Source organism: Muntiacus reevesi, chromosome 1 (genome assembly GCF_963930625.1).
Source record: "Muntiacus reevesi chromosome 1, mMunRee1.1, whole genome shotgun sequence".
NCBI classification, from domain to species: domain Eukaryota; kingdom Metazoa; phylum Chordata; class Mammalia; order Artiodactyla; family Cervidae; genus Muntiacus; species Muntiacus reevesi.
In genome coordinates, this window is record NC_089249.1 from 197,578,718 (window position 1) to 197,599,766 (window position 21,049).

At 53.9% G+C, this 21,049-nt stretch overlaps 1 protein-coding gene across 2 annotated transcripts; it reads left to right on the forward strand.

The window, feature by feature from the left end:
* Positions 1-1,530: 1,530 nt before the first annotated feature.
* On the forward strand, positions 1,531-10,881 carry TINCR (TINCR ubiquitin domain containing). 2 transcript variants are annotated; one of them, XM_065933567.1, is made up of 4 exons: positions 1,531-1,790; positions 2,374-2,434; positions 4,799-4,909; positions 5,424-10,881. In XM_065933567.1, the coding sequence occupies exons 1-3, from the start codon at positions 1,531-1,533 to the stop codon at positions 4,853-4,855; spliced, it is 378 nt and encodes a 125-aa protein (XP_065789639.1). In that variant the 3' UTR covers positions 4,856-4,909; positions 5,424-10,881. The 2 variants fall into 2 exon arrangements, with proteins under 2 accessions (XP_065789639.1, XP_065789648.1); XM_065933576.1 differs by lacking the exon at positions 2,374-2,434 and having other exon boundaries at positions 5,424-5,437.
* The last annotated feature ends 10,168 nt before the right edge of the window (positions 10,882-21,049 follow it).

Consider the following 21,049-nt stretch of genomic DNA (forward strand, 5'->3'; position numbering starts at 1 on the left):
TCCTAAGAAACATGCAAGGGTCAGGGTCGGGCTCAGAACTCTCAATCTGTCCACTGCCCTGTTCTGATTTCAGCCTTCCTCCCCAGCTTTTGGTCACTGCTGGAGGAGGATCCCCCAGAGGACTCCACAGCAACTGGCTTCTAAGTACAGACAGCCTCTCTGAGGTCAAGTCAACATTCTGGACACCCAGAACTGGCCAGTCCTGTCCTGGCAGGTATGGCAACGGATGGGGGCAAGCAGCAATCAAGGAAGGCTTTCAGGAAGAGGGTGCTTGGATAAGTAAGACTGGAGAGGCTGGTGGAGCCTGAGAAAGGGGTTGCCAGGGTGGGGGAAGACTGTATGGAACTGGGAGTAGGTGATTTCCTGCTTACAAGCCTCCCCTGACCATCATTGGCCACAAGCCTTGACTCTTGCTTCTCCCCGCTAGGCACACACCTAAACAGTTGTTGATCATGGACAGGTAACTCCTTGGTGGGAGTGTTGAACTCCTACTCATATGCCAAAGCCCCAGTGCCCCATGCTTACCCATTTGGAAAGCCATCTATCCCTACTGGCCTTTTCCAGCTTGGGGTCTCTTCTACCACTCAAACCCTGACCACATAGCACTGGGAATCTGTGTGTCCACCTCCATGTCCCCTACCTTCAGTGGGGTGACCCTTGAAGGCATATAGCACTAAATTGAGATTTCTCTGGTGCACAGCATCACTCACTCAGCCTGGACACAGAATAAGTACTGGTTGAATGTATCATCAAGGAAATAAGGGGCTAAATGAGAGTCAGATATGTGAGTGACAAATACAAACCTCAGTCACTTCCCTGCAGGGCTCCCGTCTCCCTTGGGGTAAAAGCCCAAGTCCTGCTTGTGGACCCTCAAGGCCCTGCACGACCTGCTGCGTTCCTTCCCACCGCCCCCCTTAGCTCACTCTGCTCCAACCCCATAGGCCTTCTCACTGTTCCTCCAAGACGCTAAGCAGGGTCTTGCCCCAGGGCTTTTGCACGGGCTGTTCCCCAGCTCAGCATGCAGTAAGCACTCTTGATTGTGACCTTTGGAGTGGCTGGCTCACTCCTCCGTCAGATCTCCATTCAAATGCCACCTCCACAGAGGGGCCTCCCTTGACCTTGATCTCTGAAATCGCCGGCCAGTCTGGGGCTCTGGTCCCTGCCTAGCACTTCCCACGATCGGATGCAGTGTGTATTTACATAATTATTTTTATGATGCGGCTGTTTTCTGTACGTTTTATTCCCTGGTTCCCTGGGCGCCTGCATCTGCCTGGCGCGCAGTAGGCACTTAATACATCTCGGCGTAAACCGAGGGGCGTCTGCGGGTGGGGGCGCGGGGCCGGCGAGTCTCCCGCCGCGCCCCGCCCTCGCGGGGCCTCCAGCCTGCGCGCCGGGCGTGCCCGGGAGGGCGGGGCGGGGCGCGGCCGCGGCGGGGGCGGGCGGGCGGCCGGGCCGGTCGGGTGGGTGCGGAGGGCGGGCGCGCGCGCGCGCGCGGGGCCCCGAGCCGGGTCCGAGCGCCCGGTGTGAGCCATGGAGGGGCTGCGGCGGGGCCTATCTCGCTGGAAGCGCTACCACATCAAGGTGCACCTGGCGGACGAGGCGCTGCTGCTGCCGCTCACTGTGCGGCCGCGGGACACGCTCAGCGACCTGCGCGCCCAGCTCGTGGGCCAGGGAGTGAGCTCCTGGAAGCGCACCTTCTACTACAACGCGCGGCGGCTGGACGACCACCAGACGGTGCGCGACGTGCGGCTACAGGACGGCTCGGTGCTTCTGCTCGTCAGCGACCCCAGGTGGCCGGGGGCTGGGCCGGCGACCTGGGAACTGGGGAGGGGGTCTGGGGGCGGGGGTCAGGTGGCCCCGGCTGGAGTTCCGGGTGAGGGGTGAGTCAGGGCTCCGGGGAGACGACGGGGAACTGGAGTGATGGGTTGGGAGGTGGGTCAGGATTGACGGGGCCTGGGGGGCACTGGTGGGCCTGGTTGGGGTGGAAGAGGGTCTGGGATGGGGCGAGAACAGGGGGCCTGGCTGGGTCCCAGGTGAGGGGTGAGTCAGGCCTATCGGGGAGATGGCAAGGAACTGAGAGCCTGGCTGGCGTCCCGGGTTGGGTGTGAGGTGGGTCAGGATGGATGGGGCCTGGAGGGCACTGCTGGGCCTGGCTGGGGTCCTGGCTGGGGGTGCTAGGGGAAGACAGCAGGGCACCCCAGGGCCTGGCTGGCATCGCCAGTGGGCTGGGAAGTTGGGAAATGGGTCAGGCTGGGGGGAGGCGAGGAGAGAGCTTGGTTGGGATGGGGTGGAGTGGGTGGGATGGTTGCCGGGGAGGGTGGACTAGGGGCCCTTCTTGACCCTGTGTTTGCCGCCCCCATTCTCCCCTCCAAGCACTGGCTATTGTGGGAACCCGCTGCGAAGGAAGGATGGAGGGAGCCAGGTGCCAAGAAAGGTCAGGAGGGCTGCTTGATTCCCCCTGCAGGTTTTCTTCTTTTATCACTCTGTCTGCCTCTCTGAAGCCTCCCCTGCATTTCTCTTGATCTCTCTGTTTTCCGTCAGTCCCTCTCTGGGGGATGCTGTCCCTGTTAAATTTCATTTCCTTTCCTTCTTCCTGTCTCTGTCTATCTCTCTCTCTGTTTCTCTGTGTCGCTATTCATTTCTGTCTCTGCTGTTTTTCTCTATATATGTATGTATGTCTCTTTTCCTTCTCTGTTCATTTCCCCCACTACCCCTGCCTTCCCGACAAACTCCTGCTGCCCTTGCTGCCCATGCTCTGATCTGGCCATCTGGGGGTATCCAGAGAGGTCCCCTGGCCAAGGTGACCTGAGATGAGTGGGTCTCCCAGTTCAAGGAGGGTGGGGGTTGGGCAGAAGGGCCATGAGAACAGCAAACGCAGAGCCCTGGGGCAGCTTTGGGAAATGGTGAAGGCTGATGCTTGGCTAGATGGACAATGAGATGGATGAGATGGGCAGTGGCTGGTCCCAGAGCCCAAGATAGACATGCTGGATGGGGGAGGAACTGGAACTTTCTGTGTAATCTTGGAGTTTATGGGGATTATGCTTGCTGGGCCCCTAGAGGCTTGATCCACCAAGCCCGGGGTGGGTTTTTAAAAATACTTATTTGACCACACTGGGTCTCAAATGCTGGTTGCAGCACTTGAGATCTTTGATTTTCACTGTGACATGTGTGATCTTTCAGTTGCAGCATGCAAACTCTTAGTTGCAGCATGTGGGATCTAGTTCCCTGACCAAGGATTGAACCCAGGCCCTCTGCATTGGGAGCGCAGAGTCTTAGCCACTGGACCATCAGGAAAGTCCCTGGGGGATATTTTGAGAGCAGTAGTCTCAGATGACGTTCCTGAAGGCTCAAGATGCAGTAGGAGGGTTTGCCTCTCTAGGACCTCTCAAGGGAGGGTCTCAGGGGTAGGAGGAGATGGGGGTGTGCTGGGAGAGGATGTTCCTGGCAGTGTCCAGACAAAGCCTAGCAGCTGAATGATGCACAAATGCCTACACAATCGGTGCTCAATATACAATAAGCATTCATTAATTGCTTGCTGTATGCCAGGTCATGTGCTGGGCACTGGCATTCAGCAGAGACCCAGACTAGGCTTGCCCTCATGGAGCCCACAGTCAGTCTAGTGGGAGAGACAGACAAGGAACCAAATAAATATGTGATAAACCATCAGGTTGTAATAAGTGCTATGGAAAGTTGCAGGAAGGTAAGGGTGATGGAGGTGTTGCTGCCTTATCAACAGTGGCCAGGGGAGGTGTCTCAGAGAAGCTGACATTTCAGAGTACCATGTGAAGGAGCTGATTAAACAGAGAACAAGAGTAGGCAGGAGGGTGTTCCAGGCAGAGGGCACAGCATATGCAAAGGCCCTGGGGCAGGACCTGGTGTGTTGGAGGAACAGTGAGGAGGCCCCTGTGTCTGGGGCAGAGTAAGCGAGGTGGAGAGAGGGAGGAGGGAGGGCAAGGAGGGGCTGGGACAGGTCATGCAGGACCTTGTGGGCCATGAGGAGGACTTGGGCTTTGATTCCCAAGGGAGATGGGAGGCCTGGAGGGCTAAGGGCAGAGGAGGGGTGTGGCCTGACTCAGGTGCTCACATGCGCCCTCTGCAGGAAGGATAGACTGGTGGTGGAGGGGCGGTCTGGTGATGGTGAGTGATGGTGGCAGCTGAACTAAGACAGAGTCAACTTGCTGTTCCTCCAACTCTCTAGGCGTGGTCCTACCTCAGGGCCTTTGCACTGCTGTTCCCTCTACCTGTAATGCTTTCCAATTCCCTCCCTCAGTTCCTTCAGGCCTTAGTTCAGTGTAGATTATCCTCAGTGTAATCTTATCCTATACACTTATCCTCAGTGTAATTTTCCCTGACCACCTGTTTAAAACTGCATCCCACCAACACCTGCTTTATCTTTCTCCCTGGAACTGACTTGTCTATATTTCACTGATTATTTTTGCTACTATTTTACTAATTCTTTTCACCCCATCTCCTCCACTAGACTGTAAACTGTATGAGGGCATTGTTGTCCATCCTATTCACTGCTGTCTCCCCAGTTCAGTGCCTGGCACACAGTAGGTGCTCAACAAATGTTCATTGACTGTATGATCTCTGGAGGTGAGGAAGAGGATGCTCAAAACATCTTCCTGGAGTCCTAATGGCTCCTGGAAGCAAGAGAGAGGATCTCTAGGGTGGAAGCGCATCATGGCAGATGCAGAAAGATGCATTGGCTGGATACCAGGCAAACCAGGAGGCCTTAAGTGCCAAGGTGAGGGCTGCTTTGGCCTGTAACCTGTGTCTTTCTGTCTCCCTCCTGCAGGTAACCTGGGTTGGAGGATGCAGAGCCATGGCCGAGGGGACCAAAGGTGCTGGCTGAAGGAGTGGCTGGGATGGGGAGGCGAATATCCTGGGAGCCTTGACCTCACTCAGGGTAAGTCTCTCTAGCACTTGGGACATGGAAGGGACCTTAGAGATTATGGAGACCACAGATGGGTAAACTGAGACCCAGAGATGAGAAGGAACTCATCTCTGATGACCATCACCCCTCTCCATATTCCTGCAGTTTTAGACCCTGGGGTAGGGTCACTGGCCTCATGTTCTCCCTTCCCTTTGAACTAACACATGGCCCTGAGTAATGCTGCCCTGACTTGCTGTGTGTCCTTGGGGAAATTGCTCATGTGCTCTGGGTTCTGTTACTCCCCCTCCTGCCATTGAAAGAGTGGACTTTGGTTGGCATGTTTGGTGTAATTGCACTCTTTGCCTGCAATTCTTGTTACTGCCACCAGGTGGTTCCAAGTGTCAAGCTTCCCTGGCTACCAGGGTGATGGAAGGGGAGGAGCTGGTGGCAGGTATTAGGGGAAAGGTAAGAAGGAAGACTGGTCTTTCATCTTCTTATTGGGGCCTGGATTGAAATTGTCTTATCCCCTCCCTCCTGCTGCTCCAAGGTTCTGGGCTCCCAGGATAGATGGTGAAACACTGGCCTGCCCAGCTGCTGCCCGCCGCCTGGGACCTTTCTGATGGAGCCCTAGTCCTTGACGCTGACTGAGGACATTGCTGCTCCAGGCCAGCCAGCCTTCCAGTTGTGCTGTGTGATCCTGAGGCCATGGCTCCCACCTTGGAGCTTCAAGTGCCCAGGGGGATCCACAGTGTTATCTTGGGAGGCAGCTGGAGGATGTCACATGTGGAGAAGCATAGAGCGGAGACGAGGGGAGCTTGTGGGCATCACCAGCTCCTTCCTTGAACGTTTTCTCGGGCATGCCTCTGCCCAAGCTCTGCCCCATGCTGGAAGCACTTCTCACACCCCTGTCTTCAGCTCCAGTCCACCGGGGATTGCAGCCTCCTCCAGGAAGTCTTGGATTTCCTTCTTCCTAGCCAGTGAGCACCTTGTCCTCTTTGGGGCGCCCACAGTCCCCCTCTACTGTGAAGAGCCTCAGCTGGTGGGTGTGGCCGGTTACTCACGAACTCTCAAATGACTGAAGGTGAAGACTGGGGGACACCAGCCCTCTCTCAGCACTCCAGTGTTGCACTTTCTGCTCCCCAAAACCTCTCCACAAGTTGCACCCATGCCTGCTCTCTTGTCGGCATCCTTCACATGCAGCACAGGGTCTTCTGGTTGAATGGGTGGGGATCTGTGCCTGGCAGAGCGCTGAGACATTGATGATAATCATGGGGGTGATCCGGACTATTCCAGGCAGTGTGTTGTAGGAATTCTGGGTATAAGACCCTCTGGGTGGGGAATTCCCTGTGGTTCAGTGGTTAGGACTCTGCTTCCACTGTGCTTCCAGCCAGGGTTCAATCCCTGGTTGGGGAATTAAGATCGCACAAGCTGCGGTGTGGGGACAGGAAAAAGAAAAAAGGCCCTCCAACTAGAATGCGGGTACTCAGTTGTATTTCTGATCTTTGGCCGCAAGGCATCGGGTCCTCTGTACAGTCCACCCACCACCCAGGGTAGCCCATTCGCATGCACTCTCGAGGGCTGCATTCACGCCGTGGGTGCTGGCATCACAGGGTAAAGGCTCAGAAGTCTGGGAAGAAATAATGTTTTAATTAAGAGTTTTGTTGGCTGCAGGGCCCAGAGTAGGGACAGATGGATAATAAATCGTGGCCACGGGGAGAATAGCGCTCAGATCGGACTTTGTCTTCCACTGGGTGGGGACAGCACCAGGCCTGCGGGGCTCCGCTAGCCTCCCCTCAGACAAGCCTCTCTGGGGTTGGCGTTCCTCCCCCTGGGGCCAGGCAGCCCAGGCCCCTGCTCCTGCCTGGTTTTGGCCTTGGTGGGTCACGCAAACGCTGAGGGACCTGCCCACTCCTCATCCCCCACCCCTCACCCCCAGGGCCCAGCAGGAAAGTGGGGCTTTTAATAGTCACCCCAGCTCTGTTCCTTAGTTCTCACTATGTCCCTAGGTCTGTGCCTGGCCTCCACTTACTCTAGTCTGCCAACTGAAAGGATCGTCAGTGGTGGTGAGGATTATGACCCATTTTACAGATGGAGCGTCCAAGGTCACCCCATTCCCCTCGGGTCTGCTGCTGTGGCCATCCTTGAACTGAAGGGTCCCCAGCCCATGCACAGGTCCCCGATAGAGGAAGGGGGAGAGTTTCCTGCTTCTTGGCTGAGGTGGGGGTGGGAGAAAGCATTTTCAGGCCCTTTTTGACATTTTAACAAACAATATGCAAATCACATGCAAATCACATGCAAATCACCACTCATTTCTTAATCCTCGACAGCTCCACCGTGTTCTGATATAATAATGTTGGACCTGTCACTTGGTGTTGGACCTGTCACTTGGTATTGGCCTGGAGGAGGGGTGCAAGTCTTTTCTCTTCACAGTGTTAGTTGGAGTCCTCCTAGTCCTGAGATGAACATAAAACACAAAAGTGGCTTCCGACATTCCCATTTTCCAGATGGGAAAACTGAGGCACAGAGAGGGACAGGCCTGGCCTGAGATCCCAGCACCACTTGCGGAAAGTGTCCCCACCAAGTGCTGTCATGGCCCAAAGTGGACAGTACCCGTCACCCACAGAGGAGAGATAACAGTGGTTGGAGCAGGCCTAATACAGCTTGGAGGAGCCAGGGGGAATTCTCCTTGGGTTTCTTGGACTTGAATGGCAGTCTGCTTGGATCTGGAGAAATCTGACATCTACTGATCTTACTCCTCAAGTCATTTCTCTTGCTATGCCATCATCATGTTCTTTGAATTCGGGCTACAGCCTCTCTGCTCAGTTTGCATGCCTTACTATTTCTGTTTGCAAACTCTTCTTCATCCTTCAAAGTCCCAGCTCCCATGCCCCCTTCTTTATGCAGCATTTCTGATCCGTCCGAAGTCCGATCTTTCTCTCTCTTTCTCTCTGGTCCAGCCCTGACCCTTTTGTGCACAGCAGCGTTATTGTACACTCTGGATCATTCCCAACACTTTTCTGATGATTATTTTTTGGTTTTGGTTGCACTGGGTCTTAATGGCTGTGCTCAGGCTTTCTCCAGTTGTGGTGAATGGACACTACTCTTTGTTGCGGTTCACAGGCTTCTTACTGCAGTGGCTTCTCTTGTCGTAGAGCACAGGCTCTAGGCACACAGGTTTCAGTAGCTGTGGCACATTGGCTTAGTTGCTCTGCAGCATGTGGAATCATCCTGGCCCAGGGATCGAACCCATATCCCCTGCATTGGCAAGTGGATTCTTATCCACTGTACCACCAGGGAAGTCGAAGACTTGTCTGATTTATACACACCTCCAGACTTTTGTATTTTCTGCCCAGGATGTGCTTTTGGGTTTTTTTCACCTGACGTGTTCCTACATTTTCAAGGTCCTGGCACTAATGCCCAACCTCCATTGGGTTCAACAGCCCTCTCCTAGTCGGCCTCTGGGTCCTATAGCCTCCAGTCTGCCTGGCTTACTCCTTCCTGACCCACAGAACGGGGAGGTCTGTGTGTCCTCCCAGTCTTAGGAGTCACCTCTGAGGCCCCAGGATCACTCAGGTTGGGACTAGGTACAGAGGGACCGAATTGAGTGTGTATAGAATAAAAGATTAAGTGTTTGGACACACAGCCAAGTTCAGTCTCCCTAACTTGGCCTTGAGTTTCACCCTCCATCGACAGTTCAGCCCTAAGCACGTCCTTTTCTCTTCCCTCTTTACTCATCTCCAGGAATGCTTTGCCCTTGACTCCTATTCTGGGTGACCCCACGCCACCCCCCTCCCATCTCTGGGCTATGAAAACAGGGGAATCCTGGTTCCCCCTCAGGGCCTCTCAGGTTCCTGGCTCCACCCCAGGAGCAAGTCTGGGCCGTGAGGAGTTTCGGGTGAGACTTGGCAGTCACCATCTCTCGCTGGGGCCCGTGGCGTCTGGGGGAGGGGCCACCTCCCGCCTTGGCTGCCCACTCGCTTTGAGCTCCCAGAAGCTGGAGGGGAATTTTCCTGGGTGGCAGGTAAACCCAGGTGGTTCCCAGAGGAGGCATCTGTGGCTCAGTCAGAAACTGCAGGTGCCCGGACTTCCCACTTCGGTTTTGCTCTGCCTTCCCCCTTTCCTCCTTCCTCCCTCCCTCTCTCTGGGACCCCAGACTGGATCCTGGCATTATCTAACTTTGCCCATTAGTTCAGTGGGCACATGTTGAGCATGCTCTGTGTGCCTGGCCTTGTGCTGGCTTCTGGAGATATCAAGACAGACCTTGCTTTGGCTGCCTTAGATGGTGGGACAGGTTGTTCACTGCACAAAAACAGCCAGCTGGGGTGAGAGGGCCTCAAGAAAGCAAATCTGTTTGAAATTTGCACAAAGTGTCCCGTACCTCTGAGTGGTGGTCCTGACCCTGCTGGCTCCCTGCCTGCCCCCCACCTGTGTCTTCATCCATTCAGTCTCTTCTGCACATATCTGCCTCCCATTGATCACTTCTTTCTCTCTGAGTCTCTTGATCTCTGCCTCTCCACTGTCTCATTCCGAGTCTGTCTCCATTGCTGTCTCTCCCTCTCTCCATCTCTTGCAGTTTCTCTGTCTCTGTCTCTCTCCATATTCCTGTATCTGTCTCTCGTATCCACTCTCAGAAAGGATACCCTTTCCTGCCGATCCCCTGAGCACAACCTCGGGGGTGTTTCCAAAAGCTGCTGGGACTGCCCATTCTGTAATCGTGGATGAAGCACCTCCAATTTGCAGGGCACTGAGGACAGCATGGTGACCAGGACACCCAGCTGTTGGCCCTCTTGGAGTTATAGATCCTGCAGAGGAGACAGGAGCCACAGGGCGGTGCGGGGTGGGGGTGCGGTGCTCCTGGGATCCTGGAAACCCCTCCTCTGAGCTTCCCCTCAGTCCTCTTCTGAATGACCTCGGGTGGTCCTTGTTCCTCTGTGGGCCTCAGTTTCCAAACCTGCCCAAGGAGGGAGGTGTTTAAAGTGGCTGGACCGGAAGTTGCTTGCACGGCCTGGGCTGTCTGTAGGCAGAGAGATCCTGACTCATCCCTAAGCCAAAATGGGTTTGAAAGAATCATCTAACAGAAAAACAGTTCTAAGAAAAAAGAAAAAAGTCACAGTCACCTGCCCAGGCTGCTCTCTGACTCACCTGGGGTGGAAGCAGCCTCACTGCCATCCCCTGGAACATCAGAGAAACTTCCCGCCTCTTCCCCTGATGGCCCCTGGCTATCCACTGAAGGCTGTTGGCCTCACCATGATGGCTCTGACCTGGCACTGACCTCACGCTTGTGCTGTGAGCTCCACTCCCACTTAACCACCTTGCTGACCTCTGAGGGGGAGAAACTCTTTCTGGCCACAGGACCTTTGCATGTGCTGTTTCTGCATTTGGAAGACCCTCTCACCACCTCTCACCTTTCCCTCTCTGCTTTGCAGGTTCAATGTCACTTCCTTGGGGAGGCTCTGAACAACTGAGTCCCCTTGGTTTTGCATTCAAAAAGTATCCTGTTCTCTTCCTTTGTAGCATTAATTATTTATATCATTATTCATTCAATGTGTTATTTTCCCCACTAGCCTCTGGGCACCAAGAAGGCTGGGATGAGGTCTGGTCTGCTCACTGCTGGATCGTGCAGCATTTAATAACCCAGAGTAAGGAAGTGGGAGCCAAGGACACCCTCCCTTCTCAGGCTCCATAAGGGTCCCCCACCCTGGTTTCTGCCACCACTGGGTCTAGCTCCAGGTGGCTGCAGGGCACAGAGCCTGGGGATTGGGATTCCAGGCACTCTGGCTCCTGCCAGTTTGATAAATGGGGGAAATTCAGAATTAATTATTGACTGCTGCACCGAGCCGGCCTGATCTGGACAGATAAAGAGTGTCCTCACTGTCGCGGCTGCCCAGCACTTCTCTGGAGTTTATTAGAGGTTGGGAGGCGGCTGGCCGAGGGGGAGAAGCCCAGAAGGCACTGGAGCCAGATGGAGCTGGTTTGCAAAGCCTGGCTTTGCCAGGCCACTTCGGAAGGCCACAGGGGTCCGCGGATCTCATTGCCCTTGGGGCAGGTCGTATAGGACCTTGCGGGGCGGAGGGGAGAACTTGGGCTTTTATACTGAGGGAGGCGGGACCCAGGGGGACTGTGCGCAGAGGAGGGGCGGGGCCTGGCTCAGGTGCTCACAGGCGCCCTCCAGTGGCTGCTGCTGGGAGGGCCGACTGTGGGGGCTGAGTTTGGGAGCCAGGACACCAGGGTGGAGGCAACTGCGCTGGTCCAGGTGAGTGATGATGGGAGGGAAGAGCGTTCCAGGCAGAGGGAACATGCAGTGCAAAGGCCCTGAGGCAGGGCCATGCCTGGTGTGTTGGAGGAACAGTAATGAGGCCCATGTGGTGGGAGCACAGTGAGGGAGAGGGGAGAAGGAGGGGGGCAGGCTGGGAGGAGACAAGGCAGAACCTGGTGGGGAGGGTGTGGGTTTTTCCTCCCAGATGGATGTGGTGGATTTAGCAAGAGCAAAAGCTCTGAGGGGCTGGGGAAGACTGGTTGTACTGTCTCTGGATCCAGGAGTCAAGGGTTTGAATCCCTCCTCTGGGTCCCCTTAGCTGAGTGCCTGAGGCTAATGGACTTCCCAGGTGGCTCAGAGGTAAAGAATCCGCCTGCCAATGGAGGAGATGCAGGTTCAATCCCTGAGTGGGGATGATCCCCTGGAGAAGGAAATGGTGACCCATTCTAGTATTCTTGCCTGGAGAATCCCATAGACAGAGGAGTTTTGGGGGCTACAGTCCACGGGGTTGCAGAAGAGTCAGACACGACTTAGTGACTAAATAGCAACAACAACGAGCCTAATGACTTGCCTACTGGGCCTCAGGTTCTCATCCATAAAATCAGTCCAGTAGTAGGACACCCTCTCACAGTGGTGAGGCTGAAATGAGCTTGGGGTAGGGAGGAGCTACTGGTGCCATGAAGCAGCCGTGACAGGGATTAGGGTCAAGACAGCAAGCACTGGCCTCCACGCAAAACTTAGGAGGCTTGGAGGAAGGTAGACAAAAGGTACAAACTTCCGGTTATAAGAGAAAAAAGTACCGGTGATGTAATGTACTTGATGACTAGCTAACACTGCTGTATGATATGTAAGAAATTTGTTAACAGAGCAAGTAAATCTAGGGTCTTCCCTGGATGTCTGGTGATAGGGACTCCATGTTTCCACTGCAGGGGGTTCAGGTTTGATCCCTGGTCAGGAAACTAAGATCCCACAAGCCATGAAAATAGAAAAAGAGAGAGAGAATAAATCCTAAGAGTTCTCATCACAAGGAGAAAAAAATGTTTCCCTTTATCCTTTTCTTCTTTCTTTTCTTTTTATTGTATCTATATGAGAAGACAGATGTGAGTTGAACCTATTGTGATGATCATTTTGCAATATGTGTAAATCGAACCATTATGGCCTTAAACTTATGCATTGATGTATGTCAATTATTTCTCAATAAAAGTGGAGGAAAAAAACTTCAGAGGCGCTGTCAAACTCAGATAAATATGATTTTAATGTAACATTGGGAAGAAAACTCAAAATGAATGCAAAAACATCTACAATGAACAAAATATCTAAGTGTTAAATATTGACAGGCTCTGACTGCCTGCAGTGGCTCCAGACTTCACACTCACCTCACCCTTTTCCAGGCACTGCTGCACCTAGGAGGCCTCCCTCCCACCCAGCCTCCCCTCCCTGCAGTAAAGGCCTCTGATTAAACCTTAATTCCAGATGATTAAGCCTAGGGATCTGGGGGCCTGGCAGTTCTGCAGGAGGGAGGTTCTGGCAGGGGTGGGCCAGGCTGGGCCTCCCCAGGGGAGAGGGAAAGCCAGGAAGGAGGCCTCTGAGTGGCTGGAGTAGAAACCGGAACTTAATTAGCCCCTCAGGATTAATTACTAGGTCTAGGAACAGGCTGAGAAATCTATTACTCGAGCAGCTCCCGGCTCTAGGCTTCCCTCATTCGCTCCATCATTTTTTCTCTACACCTCCTTCTCAGTCTTTTCCAACAAAATATATTTGTTTAAAAAATGCACCTTTATATCTTATCGTGAAAACACAGATAATATATTTTTTGAGCAGAGTAGATAGTATATAAATTTGGGGGGATATACACTGAAGTAAATATATAACTGTTAAAAAGTGATCTACATGGTTCTGTTTGGAACCATGGCAACCACTGTGAGCACTGAGACTGTGCTAAGTGCTTATACACTCTTCTCAGCTCACCTTCTCCTCACAATAGCTCTGGTATGGGGGTTGCTAGAAGAAGAGGGGAGGGCAGAGAGGAGATGGTGCAGGATTTGCTATTTCCTTCTCCAGGGGTTCTTCCCAACCCAGGAATTGAACCTGCGTCTACCTGCACTGTAGGTGGATTCTTTACCACTGAGCCACCTCGGAAGTTCATTTTGCTGGAGCTTTCTGACTCTGTGATCTGTGCTCTGGGCTCCATGGAATACCCCGGAGTGGGACTTGAGATCTTGTCCTGCAAAGCCCTGACAGGCTGTTCTGTGAGCCACTTCAGGGTTCCACTTGAGTCCAGTTCTTGCTACTTTTTGCTTTCTGCCTCCAAGTATTCACCTCAATTGCTCCCCACACCAGGAATGCCCCCTCCTTCCTTTGTGTGAATCTGCCTTATCTTCAAAACTCAGGGCAGGGGACTTCCTTGAGGGTCCAGTGGCTAAAACTCTGAGCTCCCAACACAGGGGGCCCAGGTTTAATCCCTGGTCAGGGAACTAGATCCCACATACCGTAATTAAGCCTTCATGCAGCAACTACTGAGCCTGTGAGCTCTAGAGCCCTCATGCCACAGCTAGAGAAGGTTGTGTGCCTACAACAAAAACCCTGTGCAGTCAAAAGATAAAAATAATAAAAACCAAACAAACCAAAACACCCCCCACCCACAAAACCACAGGGCACTTGTCTGCAGGAGGCTTTCTTTGTGAACCCCCAAAGTGAGACTTCACCCACTCTACCATGGCCCTCTGCAATCCCCTGCCCATCTGGGAATTCTCTATGCCCTCCTTTGAACCCCACATAGCTGAGCTCAGGTCAGATATCAGTCATGGGGGGACACTGGGCTCTTTGGTTCCTCCTCTCACCCCTAAGCACTAGCATTTATCCTTCAGTTTTAGAGGGAAGGAAACTGAGGCTGAGAGAGAGCCAGTGACTTGACTCATACACCAGGGAGGGACAAACTCTGACACTGTGTCATGAACTGCCTCCTACATCCACTGTTCCGAACTGGCCAGAAGGGAAACCATCCCCAGCAGGCAAACTGGCCTTCCCCAGGTCACATGGCTGGTCCTGGCGATGGAGTCGGGGATGGGTTCCTCCTCAGAATGGAAGATGAGGGCTTCCCTGGTGGCTCAGTGGTAAAGACTCCATCTGCCAGTGCAGGAGACATGGGTTCCATCCCTCACCTGGGAAGATCCCACAGGCTGTGGAGCGACTGAGCCCGGGGGCGGGGAGGAGGGGGGGCACAACTATTGAGCCTGCACTCTGGAACTCAGGAGCCGCAACTACTGAGCCCACGTGAGGAAACCGCTGAAGCCCATGAGCCCCAGGGCTGGTGCTCTGCAACAAGAGAAGCCATCACAATGAAAAGCTCTCACACTGCAACTAGAGAGTAGCCCCCCTGCTTGCTGCAACTAGAGAAAAGCCCGCCCAGCAATGAAGACCCAGCACAGCCATAAATAAATAGATGAAATTATATATATATTAAGGAAAATGAGTCTGGATGGAAGGTGAGAAAGGCAAGATCACAGCAGGGCTGGTGTGGGGAACCGGCCTGGGCAAAGGTGGGGAGGCCAGAATGAGTGAGTGAGGGGCGGGGGCCAGAGAGAGGGGGCCCAGTGGGGTACAGGGGGGGTGTGCCCTCAGACTGGGGACACTGCAGCTCTCAAACCCTCCTTTGTCTCACCGCCATCTCCCACCTCCCTCTCCTGCTGAAGAGAGGTGGCTTCATCTGGTGGACATTTCATTATTTCCTGGGGTCCAGGGTCTAGGGAATTAATTTGGCAGGTACAGGGCTGGGACCAGGAGAGGTGACCCCCAGGGTGAGAGCCTGCCGCCCATCCCCCTACCCCAAGGCCTCCTCTGGCCACCAGAGGTCCATTACAACAGATGGGAAGACTGAGGTCCAGAGCGGAAGGAGCAGGCGTGAGGACTCTGGACCCCATAAGCCCCCGCATCTGGGTGCCTCTCCTTGCCCCCCTTCCAGAGCCCTGCCCTGGGGAGGTGTTCATGCTCACGCAGGTGTGAGCGGCTGATAGAAATTTTCATGGTGGAAACTCAGGAATGGTAACAGGAAACTGGAGTGATGGGTCCCCAGGAAGACACGATGCTGGGTGGCAGGTGTCAGACCTGACAGCTTCACCCCTTCAGCTGGGTCCCCGAGTCTCCAGCCTTCTCAAGCCCAAGGGCCACTGCTGCCCTGACTGTTGAGTGCGGGACACACAGGCGGGCACACGGCACACGCTGTGGACCACGCCAGTGCCTGTGGGTGGTATGTATCTCCCCGCCTCCCCTCACTTCACACAGCAGCCTTATCCTCTGCCTCTTGCCCAGGAACAATTATAGTGTCAGAGCAGTGATGTCGCCCAAGATGGGCCGGCCTCATGTTTAATTCATCTCGGGGCTAATTATAGCCAGGCTGGGGGAGGGGCGTGGTAACCTTGGCCTCCCCTCTTCAACCCTTCCAGCCAGCCAGAATGACTGGGGAAGGACGAGGGGATGGGGGCTTGTGGCCTCCTGTTGGCCCCAGCTCTGGGCTGCTGGGCCAGCCCTCTGGCACCTCCTCCTAGCATGCAACCTCGGAGGAAGATGGAGGCAGTGCCCATGGCAGGCACCGGGCCCTGCAGGATGACAGGAAGGAGGCATGGGGATTCTAGCTCAGGGCCATTGTGTGCATGCCTCAGGATGGTTCTTTCCTTCCCTCCTCCCTCACTCCCTCGGATCAGAATTGACAATAATATTGGGGTTGATACAGGTGCTTACATCATCTTCCAGGTGGGCCCATCAAAGCCTAAGGTCCCAGGGCAGAGCCAGCCAGTACCTGACACTGGGATCACGTGGTATTCCTCACTATAGCGTTCAGCCCTCCGTAAGTGTTAGCCACACTCTTCGGCGGCGTCCTTGGGTGCTCACCATGCACGCAGAACAGTTCTGAGCAACTTATACGATTGTTACCAGATGGAGATGAGCGTCTCGCTCACCTCAGATGCAAAACTGAAGGAGGCAACCACAGACATAGCCAGCAAGTTAAATACCATTTTGAACATATTTTAAAGAATCCAAGCCCGTGTAAAAAAAAAACACACAGAACAAGACATCCAGATATTGGACCCTACACTGGATATTCTTTTCATCTTGACAGCCCCTAGGAGGTGGGGACTGTCATGGTCAACAACCCATTTTACAGATGGGGAAACGGAGGCACGGAAGATCAGGCGGCATGCTCTTGTCTACTCTCCTCCTCCCCCGCTCTGCCCCACCTCCATGTCCTGGCCCAAGTCAGGGCTTTGTTCTCCCTTCCCCAGTTTGGACCCCTCCTTCCTGACACCCAGCCTGTCCCCATCAACTGGAATGAGTGACACAGCCCAGAATAGCTTTGGGTGTCAGTCGCTGGCAGGCTGCCCTGGGCCACATGCCCACAGTCCTCCATAAACGCTCTTCCCAGTGGGTGGGAGAGACCCGTGCTCCAGGGCTCAGCAGCAGACAACCTGCTGCCTCTGCCCATGCCTCAGTGTCTCCATTCGTCCCCCGAGGGAGTGAAGCCTCTCATCTCTGGCTTCCCGTCCGGCAAGGTAGGTGGTGAAAACCAGGTTCCCCCTGCTTGAGAGGCCACCAAGAATGAAGCCTTCCTTGAGGGATATGCACACCCCTCACCACATTCCAGTTTGAATATATGTGTAGTTTGATGAGAGGTTTAGTGCTGCAATTCCAGAGTCAGCTGGCCTAGGTTCAAATCCTGACTCCACCACGTGCCTGTTGTGTGACATGAGTCTGACCACTTAACCTTTCTGTAGTAACGGCTCCATCAGTAAAAATCACAATCTGGGCAAATGCCTTTGGATTAAAGAAAGAAAATCAATGCTTGGAAAGCTTAGGGCAATGCTTGGCATACACTAGGTGCTCAGGCCTTGCTGAAGGCCCTGGGGCCAGGTACTGAGCTTCAAGATCCAGGCCTCCAGATCTTGCAGTCATGTGAGGGGGTACCCGTTTTAAAGATGAGGCTCCAATACAAGCCTGAGGTCATGCCCCAACCACCAGCTGCGAGCTCAGCAGGGATCGAACCTGGGGCTCAGCCTCCAGCCCCAACGCTGACCCCCATCACCCTCTAAGGCCCAGAGATGGCACCAAGTCTGCCTGGGTCACACAGCGGCGGCGCGAGAGGGCAGGGCGGCTCCCTCCTGGCGGCGGCGGCGCCCGCGTCCTGGCCCGGAGCTGGGAGGCGGGCAGCGCAGGCCGGACCGGGGACCCGGCTCCCGGCGGCGGCGCTGAGCGTTTCCATGGTAGCCTGGCGGGAGCAGGCCGGAGCGATTAGGCGTCCTGAGGAGCGGCTGCTAAAAATAGTCTCACCGCACCGGGCTCATTAGCCGCTGGGCTTTTGACTGCCAGGTACCCCCTCCCGGCCCTTCTTCCTGCTCGCAGCGCGAGGCTGCAGGGGAATGTGACAGGGAGGCGCAGCCCGGTCCTGCACCCCCTTGGGCCTGGACGGGCCTCCAGGCTTGGCCCCTCCTGGCCCTCCTCTCCGGGACCTTCATTAAAGGCAAATTTGGTCACACTCCTCCCCTGCTCTAAACCCTCCATGGCTCCCCCTTGCCCTTGCTCCCACGTCCCGGATATTTCACCCTCATTGCCTCTCTGGCTTCATCTCCCCCTAGTCTGGATGTTCTCAGGGCTCTGAGCCTTTGCTCCCGCTGTTCCCTTCATGTAGATCCCCCTGCCTTTCCCTCCTCATTTCCCCGCATCTCAGCTTACATGTCACCTCCTCCAGGAAGCCTGAAGCTCCAGCCCAGCTCAGGAGCCTCTTCTGGGCTCCTTCCTCACAGCTCGGACACTAACCCGTGAGCGCTGAGAGGGAGAGAATGAGTGGGTTTTGGTCCCGATATCTGAAATAGAACCTGGTACACAACAGTTGCCTGATAAATGTTTGTGGAATGAATGAAAGAATGAAATTAGCCAGCTCTGATAGAAGCTTTTCCTAGGTGGGCACTCAGTGGGTTCCCATTGTCCTGTGTCCCCAGGCCAGAAGGTCAGTGTCCATCCTCTCTCAGCTAGGTTTCTTCTTCTGCTCCCTTTGGACAGGATATCTGAGCTGTGTGACCTCTCCATGTTAATCACCCTCTCTGGTCTCCTTTTGCCCTACAGAAATGCCATAGACATAGGACTTAGAGGTCAAAAGCTTTGGTGGAGCTGTGATAATTTGGAAGAGAGGTGAAGATATGAAGGTGAAGAGGGTGTAGGGAAAGGTGGACATTCACGAATATATCTTGGAATAAAACTAAGTCTGTTGGAAAACCAGTGGGCAGGCTCAGATGCTCAGGATTTCCAGAGAAGCCAAGAAGGGCAGTTTTCAGGCTGGCCACAAGTTGGCACATTTGTCATGGCACAGCTTGGTTGTGGGAGGCCGGAGTCAAAGGGAAACTGGGAGGAGGAGCGTAAGTGAAGGGTGGTTTGCAGCAGAGCAGTGTCAGCTTCTGGCTTCCCAGGTGGCGCTAGTGGTAAAGAACCTGCCTGCCAATGCAGGAGACATAAGAGAGGTGGGTTTGATCCCTGAGTCTGGAAGATCCCCTGGAGGAGGGCATGGCTTCCGGCTTTAGTATACCTGCTGTGGAGAATCCCATGGACAGAGGAGCCTGGTGGGCTACAGTTCTTGGGGCCACAAACAGTTGGACATGACTGAGCACACATTAAGTTTGGAAATAATATCTGTAAGTCTCTAAGCACAGTGCCTGGCATATGTAATTTATGTCTTCCCTGGTGCCTCAGCAGTAAAGAATCTGCCAACGCAGAAGACGTGGGTTTCATCCCTGGGTCAGGAAGTTCCCCTGAAGAAGAAAATGGCAATCCACTCCAGGATTCTTGTTTGCAAAATCCCATGGATAGAGGAGCCTGGCAGGGCTACAGTCCATGGGGTTGCAAATAGTTGGTCATGACTGAGCAACACAATAAGAAGTGTCAGCAAGAAGAGAGAAAGTCTGGGGAATGCAATGTGGGTAGTGACAGTGCTCAAAACTCTTGATTATTTGAGATCTATGGAACCATGACCATGACTTAAAAGAGAAAGCCATGGTTTAAATGAAGCCTGACAGTCTGGGCATCAGCCTAGGTTGCGGTGCTGTCTCTACAATCATCGGGGATCCAGGCTTCTACCATTGTTCTACCGCCTCAACCAAACTTCCATCTTGTGGACCATAATGGCTGCTCTAGCCCCTGCCATCACAGCCCCCTTCCAGATGAGGGCAGACAAGGAAGGAGGATAGGGGTAGAGGAAGGTCTGTCCTTATCTTTTGAAGTTACAATCTGGAAGTTACACACATCATTTATGCTCGTAGTCAAATGACTACGTATACCACGTAGTCAAATGATCACTTCGAGTTTCAAGGGCGGCTGGGAAATGCAGTTTTAAACCTGGGTGGGTTCTATTTCTAAAGGAGAAAGTAGAGCATGAAATGTGGGGACCAGCCCATGACCAAATGGATTGAGAAGGAGGAGTGAACATCTGTTACTGTTGCGACAACCGTAGCAGGGAGATGCCCTTGACTGTCGGGACTTGCCCCCATCCCTTCTCTGCTTTACTTCCTCCCTCTGTCCCCCTGGCTCATTCTGCTCCAGACACACAGGTCTCTCGCTGTTCCTCCAGCACACCATGTACAGTCCTGCCACAGGGCCTTTGCACATACTGTTCCCCCTGCTTGGAATGCTCTTCCCTCAGACTTCTCCTGTCCTCTCCCCTATTCAGCTCTCTGCTCAAGTCTCACCTTCTCAGAGGCTTTCCTGGCACATCCTGTTCCAAATTGCACCCCGCCCTCCCTCCCAAATTCTCGTTCCTTCTGGATGCCTTTCCTGCCCTAGTTTCCTCTCTAACACTTAGCACTCTGTAAAGCCTTTCCACATTTCTTTGCTCATTGTCTGTCTCCTTCATTAGGCTTTGAACTCTAAGAGCAGAATTTCTACCTCTTGTCCTCACAGCTACATTCCTGATGCCCAGGACAGAGCTTGTTGCTCAGTCAGGGCTCGGAAAACATTTTGAATGACTACATTGCATGAATAAAGCAGGTACAATGATTCCCTCTTTTAAAGCTACAGAAACTGAGGTCTCGAGGAGGAAAGGTGATTCACCCAAGGTCACAAACTAGTGGGTGGCCAAATACGGTGGCATTACCTGCTGAGCTCCCATTTCGTCTCTCTCTGACTGAGCCTCTTTCTCCAGCTTTCCCCTCCACACCGAGAGTTATCTGTAAATTTTGGTTCTGCTTCTGTTTCCTGGAGCACATCTCTGTTGCTTGCAGCCAGGAACCCAGGATGACCAGAGGGACCCCCCCATCACACCGGGCACAGCGCCCAGTCCATTAGCTGCTGTGCCACATTTAATTGCCATGCAAGTACAAAAACATTTGCAAATTTGAAATCATGTAAAATGCTCTCAGTCCCAGTTTTAGAGGTGTGGAAAGACTGAGGCCTCAACAGGAGGAAGGGATGATACCAGTTACACAGTCAAAAGGCAGCAGAGAGAGGCGGTCCACCTTCTCTCTTCCTTTCCCCTGTGAGATGAGGCTCACTGTCACCCACGACACTACAAAGCTGATCTTGGGTTCGAATCCTGCCTTGTGCAGCCTTGGGCATCTCCTCTCCCTCCCCAGACCTCAGTTTTCTCTACTGAGAAATGGGATCCTAATAACTGTCCTGGGTATATTCCACTGTGCCCAGAACCGGACATATAGAATGTGCTCCCAGGAGGCAGGAAGTCAAGAGCATCCGTTAGCTGCCTGGGGGCTGCAGACGCCCCCACCCCACCCTGACCCACAACTCCAGACCCTTTCCACCTTCCCAGCCTCACTCCCTATTCCCTTGGCCGCCCCGTGCCAGGCTTCTGTTTAGTTTAATAATCTCCCGAAAGTTTAATTGTTGTTTTATTCATCCGTGACCTTTCTCTCTCATCTGGAGACGTA

What these genes read in the sequence shown, in the direction of transcription:
- TINCR (XM_065933567.1), top strand. Translation starts at nt 1,531, where the DNA reads ATGGAGGGGCTGCGGCGGGGCCTATCTCGCTGGAAGCGCTACCACATC. An exon ending in CTGCTCGTCAGCGACCCCAG is followed by an intron (nt 1,791 to 2,373) that starts GTGGCCGGGGGC and finishes CTCCCCTCCAAG; the next exon opens with CACTGGCTATTGTGGGAACC. An exon ending in GGAGCCAGGTGCCAAGAAAG is followed by an intron (nt 2,435 to 4,798) that starts GTCAGGAGGGCT and finishes TCCCTCCTGCAG; the next exon opens with GTAACCTGGGTTGGAGGATG.